At 37.3% G+C, this 26361-nt stretch overlaps 1 protein-coding gene across 1 annotated transcript in view; it reads left to right on the plus strand.

Moving 5' to 3' along the window:
- The window catches only part of LOC134535536 (programmed cell death 6-interacting protein), a 109620-nt gene extending 83524 nt beyond the window's left edge, over positions 1-26096 (plus strand). The window contains exon 15 of the mRNA XM_063374685.1: positions 24274-26096. Within this exon, the coding sequence (XP_063230755.1) occupies positions 24274-24365 (92 nt within the window). The 3' untranslated portion in view covers positions 24366-26096. The remainder of the gene's footprint in view (positions 1-24273) is intronic.
- The last annotated feature ends 265 nt before the right edge of the window (positions 26097-26361 follow it).

A 26361-nucleotide genomic window follows, 5' to 3' on the forward strand; every position in this document is an offset into this window, starting at 1 on the left:
AGTAAAAACATTGAAGGCCATGTTTGCCAATGTGTGCGTGCGTAATATTAACACAAGCAATCAAATTATTTACAGTTAAATGACAACTAAAATATAAAAATGCATTAATTTAAGTTTACAACACACGCAGCTTATATTTGGCAACTAAAAAAAAAATTACGAAATACCAACTTCAGTCAAATTCGTTAGCACTCTAACGGGAAAAAAAGATGGCAGCAATGTAGCTCTCTGCTTTTGTCGCTCATTTGTTGAATGTACCTAGTGTTTTCCTAATTTCCTAACCTGAAAACAAACGGTAATCTGTGAAACTAAAATATTGCGCTGTTATTCACAATAAAATAATTTTATTATATATTAACAATTAATTATTAAGGTTATTAAAGTCTGTTTTCTGTATCGCGTTCGCCTGCAATGCAGTTAGAACTATAATATATATATATATTTTTTTACCATTATGGGACGGACAAAATCTGTTACCAAATCTGTTACCGTGCATTGTGCAGAGCAATAAAAGTTGCACCATTTCTATGTTAGTGACACTAACATACTTATGTGCAAAGCTTGCAACATCCGCATAAACTTGGAGAATAATTAAAATTAAAGCTATATAAATGCTAGATGGCAAAATATAAATGCTACGAACAGCCATTATAAACAGTATTTTTCAGTGCCTCTACTGATTATGTAACATTTTAGTGAATATATTTTGAAAATATTTGTGACAGATCAACAAATGCAAGAGATAGTATAGTTAAAGAGTATACAGAAATGGCCTAAATTATCAGTAATGACAAGAAAGTGGAAAAAATCAACTTGGCGTGTGAAAACCCACCTTAACATCACATGATAACTGTGTAAAACATCTTGGAACGTTACTGTTTCTACTTTGTAATGTCAATAATTATACATAATAGCTTTATCCCCGATATCCCCTTAAAATGTATGGACCATTAAAAGTATTGGAAGTGTTGCAGTGTATTGTGAAACTAATTATCTAGCTCGTGTGTACTGTGTGTTGGATGTAGATAAAGTTTGTTAATATTGATTTTGATTGATGAAAGTAACTGACACTATTTTCTTTCAAATTCTATATGTCAACCTAGTTATTTAGTCCCAGATTGATTTTTAATCTCATCCAAAGTTGTCCAATCTGAAAATATGGGATGATATCCACTTGAGCAGAGCCAAAATTCTAATGTTTCTGTCTGTCTGTTTTTATTTTTTGAGAATGGTGGCCTTAAGTAGTATTGTTTATAATATTTTTTTGCAGGTGTCTTATCCTTAATATTTTTGGTTTCAATTGTTTTGGAATACCATTTTTTTTTTCCAGCCAGCATCAAACAATCTGAGACAAAGTAACAAGGTTAATATAATTCTTATATGTATCTGGAAACATAACTACAATATCAACATTTAAATGCTATTTATTTCACTTCTGAAATGTGTAGATAAACATTGAGCATTTTGATACATGATAGTTTGCATTGTAACTCAAGGAAAAAACAATATATAATTGTAACTTTTTCATAATAGAAAAAGAACTAACTGAGCACAATTCTTGAACAAGAACATTTTTGCTGATAGCTTGGGTGCCTTCATAAGCGGAACTTATATAAAATGTAACTACATGGAAGTGGGTTAAAATGCAGCAATAAGTCTGACGTATGCACAAAGTTTCACATTTAATTGTGTATTGTAAAATAATTTTGTGTATGGCGGAATAATGATCGTGGGGTTCATTTTGGTAATGTGCATTTTTTACGTAAACATTTTACTGTGAATAATTGGCTACATATTTAAGTTGGGAGGATAATTTGTTTAGTAAAAAAGTATTTCTATCCAAATTACCACTAGACTCACTAGTCACTTCAAATAATTTGTGTGTTCATACATATTTATTTAAAAAAAAATATGTTTGATATTTTTCTACTCTGAATTTTGACAGTTTGTTTGGAAATATATGTATCAAAAGAGCTTATTGAACTTCATTACAGTACTTGTTTGTATGTTTGTAGACGAGATGTGTAATATTTTCAATGTTCTAACCAACCGGCCAGGCAGTAAACTTTAATAGTACTATAATGTTCTGTTTATGGGTAACTCTAATCATGGTTAGAAATAATACACACGCATGCTTTTTAATGAAATCAATTAGAAGTAATTGTCTTGCATTGTCTCCTTTTAAATTTCAAGGAACTATTTTATATAACATAAACAACTAATTATCCTCCTTATATTAATGCCTTTGTGGAAGTAGTTTGTGCTTTGTATACTGTCAAAAGCTTACATTAAATGAAGTCCCATTGGTATAATCATGTTAAAGCTAACTTTTGTGTGAAAACTATGTATTTTTTCAGTCTTTATGTGGAGTTGTTGGAAAGTGTATCTTTTCAGCGGGAATAAAGAGGTCTTGTGTACAGAGCAGCATGAGTTTGAATCTTCTGCTATGATACCTGGTTATTGAATTGCTTCATAACTATATTAATTTAAACATCTATTCTGGTTCACAGTTAAACATTTTTGTGTGCTCAGTTTAAGATATATTTACAAAGTCCTTCTGCCACATTGCTGAATAGCATTGTCATGAGCCACTTACCGTGTAGTGCGTACTCTCAATAAGTATGAATTTGTTTGGTAAACAAATAAAGGAAGACATTAAAAAATAATTAATTACACTTATTTGAATTAAGAATAGCCTTTACCTGATCCCTTTCGCGGTATGTTTGTTTATTATGATTGATAAAAAGTTCTTTTCATTTGGTAAACACATAAGTGAATGTTGAATATAGTTGGGATCTTGGACATAGATTTACGTTTAGTTTGTCTGGGAAAATATTTGAAATACCCAATGACATCCAATAACAGAAAATCTTAAGACTTACATTTTCCATAATAAATATTCACATTCACATTTACATAGGCATTCATCCTTGCATGTTTATTATAGGGAGTTTTATAATTTATATTAATTTTGTTCAAAAAAACTGATAATTTAGGGTTTTTGGTTTTTAATTTTTGTTAATGTTGTATATATGTTTTTGTTTACAATACATGCCATTATTACAGTTATAGCCATTATAGTTTCATAGTTACTATTTTATATGTCAAAACTTAATAAAAACTTCATTGAAACTGGTTAATTTTACTATTTAAAAAAGTGTTACTAGAATCTAGTGACCTGTTTTAAATTTGTCACTACTATAACTTTTTTTCTCTGACTGTAAAATGATTAGAATTTCGTGAACTCATTATTCTAGAACAAAAGTTTCGCTCATAATTCGTATTCGTCCCAGGAAAATGGGATTCAAAAGGGTCCATGTACTACATTGTATTAAAGCTCTGTGGAAGCCCGCTTCAGTCAAGGGGTAGGGGCAACCCCCCAAAAGGTGTTATTTTTGCCTGGTATAGGGAAAACAATGTACGTATTAGGATTTGAAATATTTTTCAATGATTTGTAAGCTCAAGACTTTTGAGAACTGCCAGTCGCCTGTTTAAATATTAATAGATCATATATTTTTATTTATTGCAATTTAATAATTAATATTATTTCTGCAAATCCCTGGCTCACTATGTACCATGGGCATGTTGCCTGGGCTAATATAAATTAAAAATTTCAATAATAAATTTGAAACCAAAATTTATACTTTATTATGGTTACAATTCCTTATGGAAGTTTCATTGTAGGCTTACATCATTTTAGAATTTTCTGGTTGGTATCAAATTTCAACATTTTTCGTTAATTTAACGTGTAAAACATTAAATAATTCCAAAATAACATTCAATACAGTTTTTTATTTCTCTAGACAACTTTCCCAAATGTCACTTAGGCTGTATTGTTTTTTAATAGACAATATGTAGCTGTGCCAAATATTTGTATTGGAAATGGAAAGTATGAGGGGGGTTGTAAAGGAATGATGTAAAGAAAGTGATGTCGTAGTTGCAGCTTGTTGGTGGTCTGTTATATTGCTATTCAGTATTCATCTCATTGTCTCCAGCCGTTGGACTGCTGATGGAGTAATGGAGGTTCATACTGGCATTCATTCCTTTACAGCCACCTCATACTTTTCATTTTCAATATAAATATTTGGCACAGCTACATAGTATCTCGTAAAAAGTGATATTTGGGAAAGTTGTCTAGAGAAATAAAAAAGTTTAAACGGCATGGCTCTAGCTACCGACGTTAAATTTTCTCTTCACAATTTCTACATAATTTGGTGAGAAGCCACCGAACGCGACCTACTTGTGCAGCGTTCGACGGATGACTGATGAACTCATGACACCGTCTCCTCCACGCAGGGAGGAGAAGTCACATGACCTCACCGACCAATCACACGCATGCTTCATTCACTCTACAAATCACAAGCCAATAGGAAAACAGAACACACATTGAAAACAGTTTTCTATCCATAGAGCCAGGGACTTTACATATTCCTTCTCTCTCCCACACCGTGAGACAGCAGTTATCACACAGTTCCCACGACCAGTGGTGAATCCCAGCTTTTATCTCTGTCGGCGGGGAAGCACTGTTTCTTTCTCACTCACACTTACAGGCCTCTCATGCCTCTCTTGCCTCTCTTTCTAACCATCACACCAGACACAGTCCCGTGTTCTATAACTATTATGCAACACGTTAATGAACATTACAAAAAGCAATCATAATACAAATTACTTTACAAAATTTAACTTACTAAGAAAAACTTGAAAAAGTAGGCCAAAACAGGCAAAAATCTAGTACAGCGACTTATTTGTGAATAATTACACAAAAAATAGTAATGATTAAAAGTGTCTAATAAAATACAAAATACCTTCTTAAAACACATAGCACGTGCAAATAACATATATTAATATTCATGTCTGATCATACTGTTTCATAACATACACACCACTCAAAAAACATTGACTTATTTATACTTACATATACAGAAAAGAAGTTTAAAAGAAAAATATTTAACTAGGAAGGCAGGGGTTTTGCAATGTTACAAAGTGTATTGAATGTTATTTTGGAATTATTTAATGTTAATTACATACACTGTTTTATTGAACATGTAGGTGATATTTAAAAAAAAAAAGTGATGTGGGGATTTTGGCTGCAAAAATCTGCCATCCGTTATCTAACTGTGCTCTGTATACCAGGATATGTGTGAAAATGGTGGTGGTTTTAATTCAACTAACATTCATGATTCTATGTATTTATTGCATAAAAGGGGATAATTTGTGTATGACTGTTTATGTCAACATTTTAACAGATTTATAATAATACATTTTACATTCAGTTATAATCCTTGTTCAACATTCTGTACCCTGAAAAGTCAACTCTTTTCTGTGGCATTTGCTAATTCATTATTTATGTCAGTTTGTGCTCAATAGCAGACTGTAAGTTGTCGCAGCTGTGCAGTAACGTGCCTGAACAGTGTAAAATGCTAGTTCAGTAACTTTTCGACAGGCCCAACAGCTCGGATCATGTCTGTAACTGCTTATGAGATATGTTTGCATAACACAAGTTCTACTAATTGTAATTGACAAATATTAAATGGTACAGTGTTAACAGTGGAAATACTAATTAAAACAAAGTTTGTTATACAAAATGCTAATATTTTAACTTGTTTATTACTGGTTTTTTACTTTGTTTATTGTTAAATATTAAACCCAGTGCAAAGGATTTGTGTTTCAAGTGGTGGTCCTGATGTGGTGTCTGAAGGTATCCGACCAAATCGGAATTGAACTGCTGCAAAGCTTTCTGTCTGTCCCTGTTGCATTTTAATTTTGAAATTTTCATCTTTGTAACCACCCTTTGCAAACATTCTTTGCTATTACTTTTTTATGTCTTATTTTCCTCTCCACATATGCTTTAAAATATCTTTTAAAATCTTTATAATGTTTAAACCATCTTCTACTTCATGGGCTGCCTAGGCTGACATTATTAAACACAATTTGTAGGATTGATGCATCGCACATTTGGTAGGCACCTTGTTTCAGCAAGAAATGTGATTCTTAAGCTAATTTGCAGCTTCAGTGTGATTGTGAGGGCTTTCAAAGTTAGGAGTAACTATGACGTTGTTACCTCCAGTCCGGAAGGGCAGGAGGACAAGGGGTGAAATCTCAGAAAGTGGTTCTAAAGTTCGAGAAGCAAAAGTGCTTTTATTAACAAAACTTGTAATAACAACATCACATCCTTCAATACACGCATTTTCATATATGATAACCTTCTGATTTCTTATTTTGAAGATTACAGCAAGTGCCCACGATGTCTGTGAACAGAAAAATATAATTAACAATATCGGATCACAAATATATATCACACACATTAAGTTAACACCTCATTATTAGGCAAACAGCAAATTATATTAGCAGAAAAATATGAACATCACATCAATTGGTTTTTGGGCACATTGAATATTACGTTAACTAACTGTACTAACATGAATTTAACGTTCCCAAACAAATCAAATACGATTAGAGAATAAGAAAATATGAAAGCAATTATTAAGGAGAACTGACATGAATTCTCTTATTGTACAGTTTATATTATACGTGACTAGTTTACATTCTCATTCATCGTGGTCTGATTCTTTAAAGTTCAACTGTGTTTCTGGTGTAAGTATCAATGCCTTCTTATGATACTTAAAATGATCACGTTCTTACACACACGTTCTTACACTCAGCGAGTCGTTTTCAAAAAGTCTCCTGGTTACTGACAGCGGTATCGGTGACGCCCCGCCAATATTGCGGCGAACAATCTTTATTATTACTCGGCTCGTCAATCGTTCAACGAAGTAGCTGCATTTTGAAGTTCTATCAGGAGTGATCGTTTAGTCCGGGAACTTATAACAGTTCAGTCGAAACCGTTACGTAAAACTACGTTGGTTACGTTACGGTAGGCCTCAACGTATTGCAAGTTGGTACACTTTACGTTATGCGGTATTCAACCTCTCCTCCGTCTCTTGCCACGCTGTCCCACTGCCGTTTTACTTTCAACACCAATCAAACATTTACTTTACTTATCCCGTAACCTTTACGAGACAGTTCCCTTCATTCTACAGACGAGGCAAATTTTCTATTTCCTCACTCTGCGAAAATTCTAAGTCCAAACCAAATGTGACTTGAATTTACTCTAAGTCCCTCGTGGACTTGTAATATTTCTACTGGGTTGAAAAATCTTCAGAGTCCCTTACGGACTTAGATTCTGACGACGGCTCTTACCGCTTTCTTCCTGAAGCGGTCGCCACGTCGTCGGGCAGCGTGACGGAGGAGGCCGGTGGTGTAGATGGTAGTCACTGCAGGTTCATGCTGCTGGGCCAGTCGGAGACTGCCTGCAGAAGCTTTGGCTGGGCCGGTTTATATAGTCCGCCGGGGCCCGACCGATGAACAGTCTGGATACCCGCCGGCGGAAGTACGTCATCGTTGGTTGTTCCGGACGAAGCCCGCGAAGCCGGGCGGAGTCGAAGCGGCCCGAGCAGCCTCGATGCATTGCCGTCCAGCGCGCAGAAATCAAACATTGCGCGCCCCTGTGCTGCGGGTGGTATCCATCAGATAGCCAGGGGCGCTGTCTGGTAGTCGTATATTTACGCAGCGCGAAACTGCGTAACAACGTCCATTGAACAGTGTTCAGCTGCTAACTGTTTGGTGTTTTACGCAAATGGCTGATATATACGTTGCTTATGCTGGATTGATAGGTGAGAGATCCTGAAATGGTTACAATTCTGAGGACTTGTTACATCCACAAGGGGACTGATTGGAAGGTCATCAAACTCTCTTGCCCCTACTACTGACCAATTCAAATAATAATAATAATAAAAACATTTTTTTTAATATAATGGAAAAATAAACTATTGTATATAAAATTTTCCTTGCTGTTTCATACACACCAAACATGACAGCCATCAATGCTTGCAGGTTTTTTAATCAATATTTTGAGAACATATTTTATGGCCCCACTTGGGATGCCAGATCTGTGAGTAAGACTGCGGATTGTAGTACCCACAGTTGGGAATACTAACTATTCTATCTCACAGTATTTTAGATTGGAGTTAAGTTTTATATTATTGATGTATGGATAATGAGCTAGAGTGGTGAATGGAATACTTATTTGGGTGCCTTGTGACATAATAAAAGGTAAATTTAATATTTGGCTATATTGTTCAGTTTTTGCTAGTATGAGTACTTACAAGTTATAGCACCAGAAACACTATTACTCGTACTGTTATGAAAATAATGTTATTAAGAACTGAATGAATTTGAACGTATTCAACTTTATGAAAATCAATAATTTAATTTAATTTTAAATATTGACCGAAAATTATTACAATTCCAAAACAAGATGTAACAGCAAATGAATTAATAACAATCATCACTGCTCTCTGGTTGGAGTTCACACAGTCAAATGAAAATATTTTTAAATATATACAATAAAAATTGAAATTATATAATAAAAAAAAAGTAACCCCCGAGAGTGATGGCACAAAACAAAACCTGACAAACTAGAAAGCAGCAGAGTGAATACTGAAGTGATGAGGAAGTACGGAAGTGGCTATAAGAAATACTGCTACCAATAAATATTACTAGTAAATTTAAAGTACTATAGCACTAAAAGCAAATTTATTAATACCAAGAGACAAAAAGTATAAATGTCATTGCCTATAATCATATCAAATGACTGTGATACCAGCAATAAAAAACTCTATTTCAAATGATAGATTACTATAAAAAACTTAATAAAGAAAAAAAAATAGTATGACCTTAAAATATAATATCATTAACTAAATGATGTTAATATGCATTCTCAAACTTTTACAAAGCTAACTATTAACTTTTACCGGGTGAGAATCCATATCTAACTCCAATAGCTTAAATATAAATGTTAAAAGTATTCTCCAGAAAATAAATGTGATTCACAATGTCAATAAACGTCCCAGTTATTTGCTAGCAAAAGTAACGCATATACTTTTAACCAACTCCCAGTTGGTGATAAATATCATTAAAACTTTTCCCAAGTAAATAATATTCCTCGTAGTTTTTTTGATCGGTGATAGTTACGTAAAGTTTCATACAGCACAAAGGGCACTATAAGTATCCAAATAATGAACTGCATTCATTGTAGAAAACTGCACTGCTTCCCAAGACACTTAATGGGCACTTCATTATAAAATTGTGTAAAATTGTGTAAAATTGTGTGCGCAGGATACAAGCTGAAGGGCGCACATTACCGTTTATGACGTTTATAAAATTGTCAACACTTTGATCCACTGCAATTTTATATTGCACGCAGCAGTTATTTATCCTGCATGCTCAAAGTCTGCTGCCAATCCTGGTAGATGTCTGTCACATACCAATAAATGAAACAGTTTGACTTACAGTTTTTAGCCTCGTAGATCACCAGCATGTACAAGCCAATGTACATAATGGACTTGTTGCTAATACACTTGTAAATTTTCAGTCAGCAGTTTCTTTTACAAATGTTCCTTGGCCATATTTTGTAACCACTTCTCCATACTTTCTGTGTCGCGGTGATGGCTCCCATTAGCCACTGGGGCCCAACAACCCTTAATGTGGCACTGATCAAACCACAAGTGCCGCACCTCCACCCGACACAGTTTGCACTAAATTAGCAATCATTTGTTTTACGACCATACCCACTGTTTCGCTACTGCGCCGTGCTTTCAGCCTCTGTGTCGCAGTCCTTCCGATGTACGTAAATATATATTCTTTACAGTTAATAAAAACCTCATTCTTACATTTAACAATGGTCAAACACCTATAATAAAAATTAGAGACTGCCATTTACAAATTCATTACTTTAACCTGCCTAAATTTTGGACTGTCACATTAAATTAAAACTTACAATAAAAAAATATAAATTACTTAATAAATATTAAATAAGTTTTTACGTAAATATTAATGTTCACAAAACTGAATTGAAACTAATAGTTTAGCTGCATGACGCCCAGCAACGCGGAGAAACGGAAAAAGACTGACGAAACTATTTACAGATGGCACTGCTGAACAAGATGGCCGCCACAGTGGCGCACTCACGATCGATGGCGCCAAATTCAAATATCCAAACCACCACACGTTCTAGCACTATGCCCAAACATACCGCCCACCAAAAATAACATTTTTTATGTTTCACTACACTGGTTCTTAGTTGACTGGCAACCGACACAATTTTATCACTGGCCGCTTCACCACTCGATGCTGCTGTTTGATAGTAGCTACTCTTGACACACCATCCTGACCAGGATGTAGGGTTGTGACGCGGCCGAGTTGCCACTGCAGGGGTGGAAGGTGGTCTTCTTTGATGAGGACAAGGTCACCAACCTGCAGGTCACCTTCGCTTTTGGTCCACTTGCCACGTGGTTGTAGTGTGTGCAAATATTCCTTGTGCCACCGCTGCCAGAAGTGCTGTGATGCACTTTGTACCAGCTGCCATCTGTCTAATCTGTTGGTCTGAATTTCCGTGAGGTCTGCAGCTGGAGGAGATGTCAGAGAAGTGCCAACAAGGAAATGTGCTGGCGTAAGGGCCTCCACGTCATTTGGATCTGATGAAATGGCACAGAGTGGACGTGAATTGAGGACAGCTTCAATTTGAGTGAACAAAGTCGACAGCTCTTCAAACGTGAGTATCTGCTGGCCAACGACTCTCTTGAGATGGTACTTCGCAGACTTGATGCTTGCCTCCCACAGGCCTCCAAAATGTGGCGCAGATGGAGGATTGAGGTTCCACTGAATCCCACGAGTAGCCAGAGTGTCTGCCACACAATGCCAGTTAGAGGTGTTCCTCAGGTACCTTTGAAGGTCATTGAAGTAGCGACGTGCCCCTATGAAGTTGGTTCCACAATCTGAAAAAACAGCCTTACAGAGTCCACGCCTAGCCACGAATCTGAAAAAGGCATTTAAGTAGGCAGTGGTACTCAATGATGAAACAACTTCCAAGTGTACTGCCTTAGTTGCTAAGCATATGAATAAGCACAGGTAGGCCTTGGATGAACGACTGTTTCGACCATTCGAAAGCCTGACTTGGAAAGGGCCCCCATAGTCGACACCCACATTCAGAAATGGTCTTGTTTGTTGCACTCGACTTGGTGGAAGATTTCCCATGGATGGCTGCACATTGGTGGCTCTGAATCTGTAACATTTTACACAAGCGTGTATCCTAGTCTTGACAGCTCCTCTACCTGCCACTATCCAGTACTCACACCGAATTGCAGCATGTGTGGCACTGGGGCCAGCATGAAGGTGTAAGACATGATAGTAGTCAATAATCATTTCTGTCACAAAACTCCTTTTGGGAAGCAGGACTTGATGTTTCATTTCATAGGCTACATGTGAATTCTGCAGGCGTCCACCTACACGGATGATCCCATCAGCGTCAATGAATGGCTGTAGTCTTTTAATTCCAGAAGAACATTCGCGAGCTGCAGCCAAACAATCAAACTCTAATTTGAAATTCTCTTGCTGAAGCTGCTTCAAACACACCTTCTTGGCAGCGTCAATTTCTGCTACAGTGAGAGGACCTGTGTGTCGCAACTCCCTTGAAACCTTTAAATTTAATGCAAATCTCAACACGTACGCAAGTACTCTTTGCAGTCGTGACCAGGACGAAAACCTACAAAGGATGTTAAGAATGTTCGGTATACACTGACCAACCAATGAGACTAGCGTGATTGCCTTCAACTCCTCTTTACCTTCCTCTGAACTGGTATATCCTTGACTGGGCCATAAATCCACCTCTGCTGTCAACCAACTTGGCCCAGTCCACCAAAGTGGGTGTGTTAGAAGCTCCTTGGGTGAGAGTCCTCTTGATGCACAGTCTGCAGCATTTTCAGCAGAGGAAACATGTCTCCAGTGAACCGGAACCTTGCTCTCCTGAATACGAAAAACTCTGTTCGCCACAAATGTTTTCAGCCGATGTGGCGGAATCTTAATCCAAGCAAGCACTACGGTCGAGTCACACCATGCATAAATGCAACTTATATGGATTCGCTCGGACAGTGTTGTGATCAGTGATTCAATCAATTTGATAAGCAAGAGTGCAGCCTGCAATTCAAGTCGCGGAAGTGTGACGGTCTTCAGTGGTGCAACACGTGACTTGGCGAGAAGCAAATGTGATTTTGTTTCACCGTGGCTAGAAGTCCGCAAATACACAACAGCTGCGTAACCTTCATTGGATGCATCACTAAAACCATGGAGCTGGTATTCTGACTGTGGTGCAGAAACAAGACGAGGTACGGACAGCTTGCTTAGGACATCCAACTGGCCAATGAAAACCTGCCAATCAGCAACTAAGTCTAGTGGTGGGGTGTCGTCCCAAGAAACTCCCAGTAACCAAAGCCTTTGGAGAAAGATTTTGGCTCGAATGATGACTGGAGTAATCCACCCTAGCGGATCATATAACCTAGCAATTTCTGAAAGGATGGTTCTCTTGGTGACTGTTGCACTGGCATGCTGAACATGATATGAGAAAACGTCTGCCTTCCAATCCCATTGAAGACCAAGTACCTTAATAACTTCATTGCTACCATGAAAACTAAGTGGACTCTCCCGGTGATCTTCTGGAACTGCATCCAAAACTGCCTTACTATTACTGGACCATTTTCTTAGTTCAAAACCACCTTGTTTCAGGAGATTTATTAATTCTTGCTGTAACGCGAGAGCTTCTGTGACTGATGCTGCACCAGTCACAATGTCATCTACAAACACGTCATCCATCACAACCCTTGCTGCCATCGGATACAGAGGACCCTCTTCCATTGCAAGTTGCTGTAAGGCTCTCATCGCCATAAATGGAGCAGCTGAGACTCCGTAAGTGACAGTGTCAAGTTGGAATTCACGTATTGGTTGGTCAGGGTTCTCCCTCCACAGAATTACCTGGTATGGTGCATCGTCTGGATGCACGAGAACCTGACGATACATTTTGCAGATGTCTGTAGTTAATACCACACGGTGAAGACGGAAGTGAGTGATTATGTCCACAATGTCATTTTGAAGCTTGGGTCCAGTCATCAAAACATCATTGAGTGACTTCCCTGAAGTGGAGCGAGTTGAGGCATCAAACACAACTCGTAACTTTGTTGTTGAGCTGGATTCCTTGCACACATAGTGATGAGGGATGTAGTAACGACGTTCCTGACCAGTTGCATTATCTAGACAATGCATGTGCCCCAGTTGCTCATATTCACGGAGGAACTTGCAATATTCGGTATAGGCTTCCGGTTGGTGATGTAGTCTGGATTCCAACTGACGTAACCTCTTAACTGCATGACTACGTGTATCTCCTAAATCTGGGTCTCTCTCCTTAAATGGTAGTCTCAGTACATATCTTCCTTCGAGGTTTCGTGAGTGAGTCTCAACAAAATGATTCTCACATTTTGTGTCTTCTAGGCTGGAATGCTGGACAGATGGTAACTCCTCGGTCTCCCAGAACTTTCGGATGGTATCTGTTAGGGCTGTATCCGATGACGCATACATTGAGACAACACCACTACTGGAAGTATCTGCAACCTGAGTCACCTTACCCATAATAACCCAACCAAATATACTGTGCAACGCTACAGGAACTCCCTTCGAAGGCTGGTACCGCCCACCATCAAACACGTCTGGATATACATCAGCACCAAGAAGGATATCAATTGCTCCTGGAGTATCAAAAGATGGGTCCGCTAGTTCCAGATGTCGATACATGTCTCTCACATGGTGGGGAAGGGGAATGGTGGGTAAATTGGCAGCTATGTTCTTCAACACTAAAGCATCAGTAACAACGTCAGTTCCTACGCCCTTACATGATGTTAGAAAACAAGTAACTGCACCACTGTTAGCAACAACAACAGAGTGAGCCAGACCCACAACAGGAACCTTAGCCCTTCGACACTTTAGCCCCAACCTATGAACACATTCTTCGGTAATAAATGAGCTCTGCGATCCTGAATCGAGTAGTACTCTAACATTTTGCAGCATTCCACTTGCATCCTGAACTCGTACCATAGCAGTACCTAGAACGACAGTAGTTGAAACTGCAGTTGAAGAAGTTAGCGATACCACTGTCGCAGCATCCTCCTTGTGACTTGCTTGTGGCATAGTAATCTCTTGGATGGATTCACCTGCAGGTAGTTTCACTTCTTGATTGGGAACCGCAGTGTGAAGGAGAGAATGGTGTCTCCTGCCGCAGTGATAACAGTTTCTTCTTGACCTACAATCCTTCACTCTGTGACCTTGTAAGCAGTTAAAACACAGCATCTTCCTACGTACAAACTCTATCCTGTCATCACTTGACTGACCCGTAAAAACAGGGCACTTGTGAAGTCCATGCATGTCTCCACAGGCACTACAGGGCTCTGCTTCTGCTGTCACTAGAAATGAGGATTTAAAATTTGGGTTTTGAGGCAGTGACCTCTTTGGAAAAGGGCGTGCGGCAGGCACTACAGCTGGAGTGTGATTTGACATCATCAGGGCCTTAGACTGCAGCTCCACGAACTCTAACAATTGATTAAATGTGGGCATTTGAACATTTTTGTGTGCTATTTCAAACTGATTTCTTGTATCTGGATCAAGCTTTGGTAACATTAGATTCAGCAACACAAAGCTCCATTCAGTAACAGGCAACTTCAGAACTTTCAAGGCACCCAGATTCTCCTTTAGAACATCTACCATATTTCTCAGTTTGTCAGGCGCAACAATTGACAGACGAGGAAGTTGCACAATCTTGTCCCAATGCATGTTTGCAATTGCCCGGACATTGTGATACCTATCTACCAAAGTTTGCCATGCCAGAATATAATTTTCCTTAGACAGTGGGAGTGTCTTTATTAGATTAAATGGCTCACCTGATAGTGATGTCAGAAGGTATTGGTGTTTCTCCACATCTGACAGGCCGTCATTATTATGCACCAAGGATGTGAAAAGGTCATAAAATGTGGGCCAGTCAGTCAAGAGACCCTTGAATTCTGGCAACTGCAGCTTCGGCAACTTAACGTTCGAAGATGTCTTGGCAATTTGATTGCGTTGTTTGTTCTGGCCTGTTTCGTTAACAGTGATCTTGTTAAATACTTCCTGTATCCTATAGTAGGCTTCATCAAATTCCTCAAGTTCCCTTTCGCTGGCTTCAGATTCCACTAACGACTCGGTCTCTGTAGCTTGAATAGCAAGTTGCATGTGATTTTCTTCAAAGTCTGTCTTCAATTGGTGTAAATCGGTACACGTGGCCTTGAAAAGTCCCGCGCGAATCGGGTTGCGCTCGACTTCGTCGGCGAGCGTCAGAAGTCTTGTAATGCGGCACTTAACGAGGCGCAAACGTGTTTTGGCTTGATTTGACATTATAAGTAAAAGTCTTGCAGACGTTCGGACGCACCGGCAATACACGAACCAATGCAAGATAGGTAATCTAGGCCTAACCTAAAACCACACGTGTTGCCTATAATCGCTTGCACGCAATCAAAATTACGTAAAGTACATTTATGAGCTCAAATAATACAGTGTTTGCGTATACACTGATATTTTCTTGATAGCACAACACTATAGTCCCGGATAGTCACGCACGCGATTCGTAACGGTACTGCACATGTCAATTTTTGAACAAAGAAGACCGATATCTGAATGGCTTTTACGTTGTTTATGCGATCCACCGAATAAACTGGCTCAAACATACAGATATCCGGCCCGGAGGACCAAAAAATGTTCACAAAACTGAATTGAAACTAATAGTTTAGCTGCATGACGCCCAGCAACGCGGAGAAACGGAAAAAGACTGACGAAACTATTTACAGATGGCACTGCTGAACAAGATGGCCGCCACAGTGGCGCACTCACGATCGATGGCGCCAAATTCAAATATCCAAACCACCACACGTTCTAGCACTATGCCCAAACAATTAATGACATATTGTGGCCTGACTTCTGGCCATTTGGTTAAATACTCTTCTGCTGGATTACTTATATCAGCCGTTGAGAATTTTGAATAAGTAGAAAAATGTACAAGGTTTTCGAAGACAGACCATTAACACACACACGTTGCAACAGATAATTTTACCATTGGTTGTCTCAGCAACTAACAGTCAGAGAGTAGAGGTGGAAATCGTTCGGGACCTCTGAATATATCATCTCTGCATACAGGCAGGCTATCAAAGAAAACTAGTCTATAGGTGATGCTCAGGAACTCGGGATCTAAAGACTGCAATGACTCCAGGACACTGAAAAGTATAGTAAGGCAGCGATCTCACTGACGACCATAGAGCTGATGTATGGACAGGGCAGCGACAGTGTCACCTATGGTCCTGACTCAATGTGTAGGCGATAAACGGCTGGTGCGGAAGTCTACATCTCGTGGAAGCTGGTTTTTCTTCCTGCTCCCAGTTTCGAGGAGTTCGATATTGCCCCTCACACAAAACCTTCTTGCCTCGTTGACAGCTAGAGTTTTAATCCCCTTTTTATTGTTAAATATTCCAAATTTTATCATGCTAAACAACCAAGGAAGACTATTTGTACTTGGAAGCTGTTGCAAAGCTTTAAAACCAATAATGAAAGTGTAACCTGTGCTGAAATATGCTGAAAAGGAATGCAAACTGATAAAATATTCTAGCCTGACTATAATTCCTCTGAGAACAGCAATGAAATTAAGAAAAATAGTAGCTAAAGTATGATTGGTTTACTAACTCATTACAATATTACACGTTAGCATAGTAAAAATAAGAGATAAATTAATTAAGCAATTAAAAAAATTGGGTGGGTAGTATCTCTAAAAAACTATACATTTTTTGTGTGAAAACATCTCTTGTAGACCATCAGGTATAATTTAAGAGAGAAGAAATGGCCCACCTTTTATGAATGTATTTATATATTTTTTTGTTTAATCTTAAAATGATATTTTACATTTATCAATTGTAAATAAATATTAACTTTACATGTAGTACATTTAAAACGGGTTATTGAAATGCGAAATACAAGACGTATGGTTTGCAAATCAAATGCATGTTGTGCGTGTAAGTCAGATTCAGACAGGTCCTGGCAAGTGAAGTCTTTCTTGTGGGTCGTTCTTAAGCTCGAGCTTGAATTGTAGTTAGGTATCTTGTCATTTTATGCCGATTGTTCTCAGTGAGATTGAAGTCTCCAAGAAGCACCATTGGAACTTTCGGGTTGCCGGCTAGACCCACGGGGAAAGAGGTAAGCGGTAAGGAAGAGCGCTAGATCGTTGAAAGCGATCCGCTGATGTGCGTAGCACACGTCAAGCACAAATTAGGTAGCATCCAGAAGGTTTACCTTGTGACGTGTATGGACATCCGCAGCAACTTTTCATACTAAGCAGTCAGTTCAAGGTGAATGGGCATTACGTCGTAGGGACCGTCGTTCCTTCGGTAGATGGCGACATTACCCGCTCAGTTCACAGGCTGATTGATGCACACGATGAAAGTGGCGTATTTCGACTACGGCATCGCTCGTCGCCACCCAGGTCTCGGTGAGGGCGAGCAGCGAGTTTTGCACGATTGGAGACTGTTGTTGCAGAGTTTCAAGTTTACCACATTTTCGCCCAGAAAGTGTATGGCGACAAAGGCTGCCATGGTCACATTTATCAGCTTAAGATATTTCTTGAACCATAATCTATCGCATATACTGCATGCGAACCCAAATTCGTTCTCGATAAACCGGCACCTAAAATGATTATTAGCATGCTGCCAGAGCGAACGATAGTGATCCGGGCGTTCGTATGGAATGAGCTCTATTAGCTTAAGGTGTTTCATTTACTTCGTCTTTGTCCATCGGTATTGGATCTTCATAGTTTGAGTTGATTTCAGCCATCCTCTGGCACTCATTTTATTTGGTACGAACCGGCCTGAGGCTTGAGCCCTTTCTCGTTGCCGCTGGCGTTGAATGCTTCTTTAACTGCATGGCATTGCCTGAAACAAGCAGTTCTAGAACATATTGTAAACTGTACCAGACACAACTTTTCACTCGACAACTTATTTTTATTTCCTGCTTACCTAACCTTTTAGAGAACCTCAGTATCCACACAATGACGCACAAATAACTTGTGTAACCGGTTTTGTTGCGGAGTTATGACTAATTCTTTGGTCGCGCAAAGTGAATTTGGAGGGCACCCCCCCCCCCCCCCTCCCGGGGTCATTAACGTAGACGCACGATGGGGTAAGTGCACTAACAGTAGTCTATTTTAAGAATATATACAAAACATTACCTTAAAATATTGTAATAATAATAATAATAACTGCCAATAGACCAATTTAACCATCTTTCGAAAAAAAAATGCTGACACATTTCAGTAACACTTTGCCAGCAACCCAATGGAAATACAATATTTTTAAATTGGGAAGTTTGACACACATGCCATTTTTGTCCAACTGACGTCTTAGATGTGTCGAACGTGATTGGTTATAAATCTTTGCGTAGCTGACATCGCGCTATTGTGATTCCAGCATTATGTAAATGTTGACACAGTGTTCTCAAAATCACTAATGAATTGTGCATCAGTTGTTCAAAAAGATATGAACTATGATAAGTAAGGTAAAGCACATATTATTTGATTACACCAATGTATAGTCTGTCATCACATACTGTAAATTACATGCATAACCTGATTTAAAAAGTGCTTAGATTAGTGCAAATTAGTGATGTGTCGGTTCTACTTGTTTCAGTTCCCTGTTCTCAGTTTCAAGTTAATCTCCACACATTTTCAAGTAGCACCATAAGTACAGTACTCTAATAAACGGTGTCGTCATATAACTTGACTCATCTGCGACCTACTGTGCCATAATTAGACCACAAACAAGTCACCCAGCCCGTAGGTAGCACAGTTGCATCTCATGTCACTAGATGCTGGAGCAGCACTGCACCTACATCCTGTGGTGCAGCAGTATCTAGTAATGCAAAATAACAAAAAAAATTTTTTTTTGCTGGATCAGTATTTAATTTAGGCACACCAACAAACAATTGCTTGAGAAAAATGTTAATATTTGTTCACAATAGATTAGTAAATTATAAAAAATAAATAATAAAAACTAATGCTGGAGTAGCAAGTAATGTATGTATTATAATGGGTAAGGAATGGAACACCCAAGTTCTGTTTAAAGAGTACATTAATACATGATATGTTGGTTGTATTAGAATTATAAGTAGAGACCCAGAAATTTCTAGAGAAGCATGTTATAAAATTTTTGGGTGACAGACATCAAATCTTGGGTAAAATTGGAGGAATTATTGAGTAAAAAATAAATTTCTTAAGTTAAATGACATACATAACAAACCAAGTGACATGTTAATTCATATAAATGTACAGGGCTGCCGAGAGAATTTATGGGCCCCTGGGCAGTTAGGGCAGTAGCCCCCCCCCCTTTTTTTTTACTTCTTTTTTTAGTGTAACGCTATTACCTATACCATAAATAACTATGTGAAGAATGTTGAAAAATTGCTTCTTTCAATAGAACATGGCTAATAATTTCCTAATTACAAAAAAAAAATATGGCATTTGTAAGTGTTATTTCAGTGCAAGTTAACACTGTTAATTCCATCACACTACAAAGAAAAATTAATTTTCATATATAATGCTTCAAATCACAAAACATTTTCAAAGAATAATATGAAATTACATCCCTATAATATGAGTGCTTATGAAATAAATGTGTTCACTATAATTGATTCTGAACTAATTTTTTAGAATATTATTATAAAAATACTTTAAAGTAATAGTAAATGTTATTAATTCAAAAACATCGAAAAATATAGAACCACATTCAGTTACCTCCGATAAATAGTAATAAATAATAATTTTACACAAATTAATATTCTATGTCTTATTTGATTAAAAACTATAAGTGACATGTATTTAAGAATAACAATTTTTTTACATCCCACTTCAACACATCAATTTAAAACGTCATATACATAATTTAGAAGCACTTAAAATTGTTTTATAACAGAACAATAATTACATCAAAACTAAATTAACTACATTCAGAATAATCATACTCCACCGTATTTAAAACTTTAAATAAAAATGCATGAAAAGGATTATACTAAGCAATAAAATTTATTTAGTAGTTCAAAAGTAATCACAACAAATCTGTTTTCCGTGCCTTTTTTTAATGCAAAAGTGTTGATTACATCTTCGTAGTTCAATGACCGAGCGAGACCAGGCTCTAAGGCAAGCAAGCTGAGCCCACTAATCCTTTCCTGAGACATTGTTGATCGGTTTGCATTTTTTATTTCCTTAAATTTTCTGAAGAACCTTTCGACTTCAGCAACTGTAACCGGAATTGTGCAGAACACTCGAACAGCGATACACACGTTTGGAAATAAGCTGTCCAGTTTTAGTCCCCGCAGTTTGTAGTTTGTTCAAAACCTGGATTGGTTTTAACTGGCTTGAACCTATATTTGAAACATGAATTGATTTGAGATGTTTCAGTTCATCTGATATCATCTCGATGTTTTATGTCCTCAAAATATTTTTCACACATTGTCATGCAGATATTTTCCATGTCATTGTCATTCTTATCCAGGTAGTGCCACAAACATTTAAACATACTGCTAACTTCTCTGGCGACAGTGAATCGTTCAGTCAGTCCACTTACAACAGTCAGTAAGTTTGTAAAAAACATTCACTCTGAATTCCTGTTCAAGTCATGTCATTCATTAGAGACATTGACCCGTCTTCTTTGATTTCAGCTTGGAAATATTTTCTACTCTTTGTTCTTCTCTCTCCTTAAAATTAGCATCGGTCGGAAGATGAGTAGCCATAGCCTCAGCTACTAGCTTTGCTTTGGCTAGAAGGCTCTTCCATTGATCACGAAGCTGCTTCAGTTGTTCAATCAAACTATTGATATTTGTAACTTCTGCATCATGAGTCTCATCTCAGGCTTTTAGAACTTTGTTTCTGAAGCCAATTGCTACGAGAATTTCCAACCAAACTGTAGCCATTAAAATACATTTGAAGGAGTTGAGATATTGTGATACTCCCATTAGTTCCGTTTTGCATTCAGCTAACAAATGCATATCTTTGCATTAGTGCATGCTTGATAAGGGGCAAATGGTTTGACACTGTCTACTTGACCAGACCATGTTGTGTTAGAAAGGTTGTGCAAGGAATAACCAACTTCTCTATCTGCAGTATTTCCCATCGCTGTGGGCTACGAGAGAAGAACTTATAAAGTTCATGTACCATTCCAAAAAATGTAATAACTTCTTCACAACACTCAGCAGCATTCACGCCACACAAATTTAGGCTGTGTGCACCACAGTTTGAAAATATGGCAAGCTTATTCAGTTCACAAATGATAGCTTGTGCACCATTCTAATGTCAGACATGTTGGCCCATTGTCGTGTCCCTGTCGCCTGCAGTCAGCCAGAGGAATTTTATGTTTTAGAGCTCACCAAAGATCAGACTTGCAATGTCTTGTCCTGTTTTTTTATTGCAAAACATAAAACTCAAAAATCCCTCCACAATCCTAAATGAATTACGATCTAACACATATCTTAAGATGAAAATTGTCTGCTCAGTATGTGCTGCATCTGGTGTCACATCTACTAGTAACGCAAAATATTTAGATTTCTCTCTCTCTGCAAGTATTGCTTGAAGAACCCTTGCACTATAAGCCTCAGTGAATTCATTCTGTGAATCAGGAGAAAGATAGTGAGCTTGTAGCCTTTTGCCATCTCTTTTGAGCTTACATGCTCTCTTAGCAGTGGGTTGTACTGAGCTAAAAATTGAATAACTCCTAAAAAGTTTCCATTATTGAATCTCCAATCTTGCTAAAAGTGCCCCTAAATGCAAGATCTCTCTCACCAAAAAACAGAACTACGGACAATACCCCATGAAACAGATCTCTCCAATGTTTTACTTTCAAACCAATTTCATTATCCAATTGAGCATGTAAGTCAGTTCCTAGGTTTAGTCAGCTTTCTAGTTATCTCTATTTAATATAGTATTGCTTATGGTGAGCACTCACTTCATGAGATGGCAATTTGTCATACAGCTTGCACCATGAGTACTCTTGTTTCCACCCTTCATTACTACACAAAACATATTTCCGAGATTCAGCAGTATCAGAGCTGCAACTAAATAATTTACAAACAGTGACTTGTTCGTTTCGCTCCACACAAGTCCATCTCAGAACACTTTTTTCCCATTCTTATGATTAGAAAATAAAACTGTTCTGGGAAAGGCCCTTTTCCTATGATTTGAAAGGTTGTCAGGCATTTTAGGGGCCCTATACGAACTATGTTTTCAACAATACTTGCATTTAAGTAACCACTCTTTAATTTTTCAAGGTCGGAAGACACTTGCCAATCTGATATTTTGGGCAATGGTTCAGGTAACTCAATATTATTTTCACATTCTGAGGAAGATGAATCAACTGCACACCTTACTTCTTTCAAAACATTACTCTCAGGAACAGCAATATTATGTTCACATTCTGGAGATAAATCAACTACACTGCCGACTTGTTCTGAAAAAATTCTGTCAGTACAACAAATTCCTCTTCTTCAGCACAATCTGGAGTTTTCAGCTGTGACTGCAAATTCACTTTAACACCAATATCAAACAAGTTTCTACTTCCTCTTACTAACCTCTAGTTTCTTCCCTCGTTACTTGAGCTTTTGAGCTCCCGATTTGTGCTTGTATTGTTCCATAGTGGAACCTCGCAACCACAACTACAAGAATTTACAGTGAAAGAAGGCTTTTCTCGTAACAATTAATACTTGTTACGTTGTTACAACTGACCCATGATGAAATAATAAGTAAGAAGTTAGATCCTAACACATTACGAAAGTGTATTTAATTTCACATCATATCTTGAAAGCAGCACATTGTAGAGAAAAAATGCATTGAACAAAAATTGTTTCAAATTTATTTATAGACATAAAAGTTCGCCATTAAAACATTCGCATACTGCACTGCATGCACACTCAATGGTTTTCCGCACTGTTCTGTACTGCTTCCTGAACCTCGAAAAGGGCGTGGAAAATGTGGTGGGGAAAGAGAGGGGGGAGAAAAAAGACGACATGCATGGTCCTGCTCGTTATTCTACCACCCTCCCTGGCAGCCCCTCATACAGGGGCACTTCACCGCATTCTTCAGGACATAATATAGGGCGAGTCTAATTCTCTACTAAGAAATTTCATTCAATCATTCTACAGTGAATGCAGACTTCGTATTTGTATTGATAATATTGCATGTATAATTTACTTCATTGAGTTTATGATGTTTCTACTTTGGATTTTAACCATATGGCCATGCGAAAAATTAAAAGCCATTCGGGAATTATAGGTTTTTCTAGTGAGAGAATGCTACTGTATAAGAAACAGTCAATTTCTTGAACATATTTTAAGACCATTGTACATGTATTTGTTTAAGTATTCATGGAATATTCAAAATAAATGATTTATTTCATGATGAAATTTAATAAGTGCACTACATATCCTCTTTCAGTAAGTTCTTGGTAATTTAGCTGTACCACTGTAGCTATTTGAGAGACCTGAACTTGCATCTAGATGTACAGGATGTCAATAAAAGAATGTCCCAGATTCAATGATATATTATAACGGTTTAATTTAGACTATATTTGCAACCAATCATACATAAAATTGAAGGTAAACTAACCTAGTTTTTCTTAAATATGTTCAAAATGTGCAGCTTTAGTTATACAGCACACCTCTAACTTTAAGTCCAATTCTTCCCACACTTTTGCCAACAGTTCCGAAGGAATGGAAGCAATACCCTCTTCAATTCTGAGTCTCAACTCTAGCATTTCATTAGGTAGTGGTGGAACCTAGATACAATCATTTATAAAACCCCAAAGGAAAAAAAATTGTGTTGCGTTATGTCAGGTGAGCTTGTAGGCCAGCGAAAAATCTCTCTGTCATCTCGACCATTACGACCAGGGACTTCGACGTTCAACTCTCATGCAAAAAGTTACCAATGGGGAGGGTTGAAATCAAAATTCATTCTCTGCGAATTGCAGAGCACAAAACGCTTTACGCTCAGGAGTTGCCATTTTGCGTAGGTGGCGCTGCAAGCGAGAAAACAACAAAGCAGTACTTGTGCATGCGCTTATCAAAAACGGTTTGAGTTACTCTTTGACTGTGACCTTCAACCAAAACACTACAATGCTTACAGTTGATACTATTAAAATTTATAACTGGGAAATTCTTTTATGGACACACTGTATTTCACTGCCTTGGGCAGCATGCAACTGCATGGCATTCAGCTGTGCGATGCTCGTAACGAGGTGAAGTTCACCTGGTGGATGGCAGGCTTGTAGGGGTGTCCTCTGTTCCCAGGCTACCCGTACCCCCAGGCGCCGTACGGGGCGTACCCCTACCCCCAGCAGCCCCAGCAGCCCCAGCAGCCGCCGCAGGGGCGCCCCTGGTGAGCCGGACGCTGCTGCATGTGCCAGGCATCCCACGCCTCTCGCATGAAGCGTAAACTTCTCGCTGAAATAGTGGGCAGCTTTCCTGGTTTACGCTTAATACATGAAGCCGGTTGGCTGCTTATGATGTTATTTCACAATTTATAGTTTAGCCAGAGGAAGATGAAATACCATTAGGTTGTATCAATTGTGTGAAATTTTGACTTATTGTTTGTCGGAAAGTATGCAAAAAAAAGTATTTGTTTTAAAAGAGGCAGTTTGTCACATTTTTGTGAAATTATTTTTATAAATTGGAAGTTCATTTTGCATTTGTATATTGATCATAGAATGCATTTGGAGATGCGATTTAGCAGGTGGATGTAATGAAATTCTTTTTGAGGAGGGGTATTTCTTGGGACTGAAATAATGAAATAAACAATGTTTGTTATTGTAATAATTGTGTTACTGAAAGTCTTGATTTTAAATGTATGAATTAAGGTGGTCATAAAGACAATAAAATAGACAATGGTGTTTAATGTGCACACTTGTTTTTGTATTCTGGCATATGCCACCAGTGTTGGTTTTTTGTTTTCATGGCCTTGAGTGCACAGCAGTAATGTTCATGATAATAGTGTAGCAATTGTGTCACTGAGTATGAAATTCTGGTCTTATAATAGGTGCTTTTGAAAACCTTTTTCATGTTAACACTCCATATGGGCGAGGCTAACTCTGTCACCTCATTTTTAACACTGTGTGATTGTAGAGTAGGTTCAGTAAAGCAGACTATATTAACAAAAGACCCCGAATAAATTCAAACAAATACAAAAATGCCTAAAGCAGAAGCAAAGTTGATGAGATGGTGGGAAATAAGCAATAGATTGACAAAATAAAAATCCGTTAATAAATGTATTTAATACATAGTTTTTAAAATTTATAATTTTATAATATATATAATATAATATGTATAATATATATTATAATATATACATAATATGTAATACATATAATATATATTTATATATTATTAAATTTATAATTTTATAATAAATGGTTTTTAATTATGGTTTTTTAGACAACATACAAAAATGAAAATAATATTCATTTAAAAATTAAATTATTAATCATCTATGATTGATTAAACCATGTTAACTGAAATTAGGTTTTCATAAGCACTTTGTAGTTTGTAGTGTTACAGTAACAGATTGGATTTTATGTACCTACTTAGTAACTAACAAATCAGCTGCTGTATAAATATGCTGTGGCATTTTTTTCAGTTCAGGAATTTTTTTTTTAGAAAAAACTGTGTGGCTTATTTAGGTGGGAACTATTACTGCAAATACTTATAACCATTTATTGGCGTAAAAAACAAAATGAGTTTTTTAAGTAATATTTTTTTATTTGGTACTAGTTTTAATGATTCTGATATGATTTTCAATTCCGTGAGCATTGGTAAAAGCAGCGAGGAGGAAGCAGTTGTCGTAAATTTGTTCTGAAATCATTCTTGTAGCCATTGTTTATCATTCATGAAATAAGTAAAAAAAAGTGATGCAGTAAATGTACGTATATAAAGTTTTAATTATTTTAATAATGGATGTGCTAGATGTACATGAAAAAGTATACAGTGCCTGAAGACATGTACTTTTGTGTTATGTCCACTTGATACCTCCAAGCGTTTATGTTGAGATATTGAAGATATGGCCTCTGTATGTCATAAAATGACTATATAATTTTGAAATAAAGATAGTCTATTATAAATGTGTGTTAATTGAAAGAAAAAACTTTATTAACAATAATTTTGCATCGCCAACTGTATTTTTTCTCATCAGTTGGATGAATAAAAATTTATTAAAAGTACTCATGCCATTTGACTTGACGTGATTTTCTCCTGATTTTTTCTGATCATTAAATTTTTTTTACCTTATAGGGTTTAGACAGTTTTTATATGCATACCAACAATCTACTAATAACGAAGGCTTGAGAAGAACATCTTTGGTGAGTATTTGTACTTTAAAGGCTTAAC

Source organism: Bacillus rossius, chromosome 8, assembly GCF_032445375.1.
Source record: "Bacillus rossius redtenbacheri isolate Brsri chromosome 8, Brsri_v3, whole genome shotgun sequence".
In the NCBI taxonomy this organism is placed as follows: Eukaryota; Metazoa; Arthropoda; class Insecta; order Phasmatodea; family Bacillidae; genus Bacillus; species Bacillus rossius.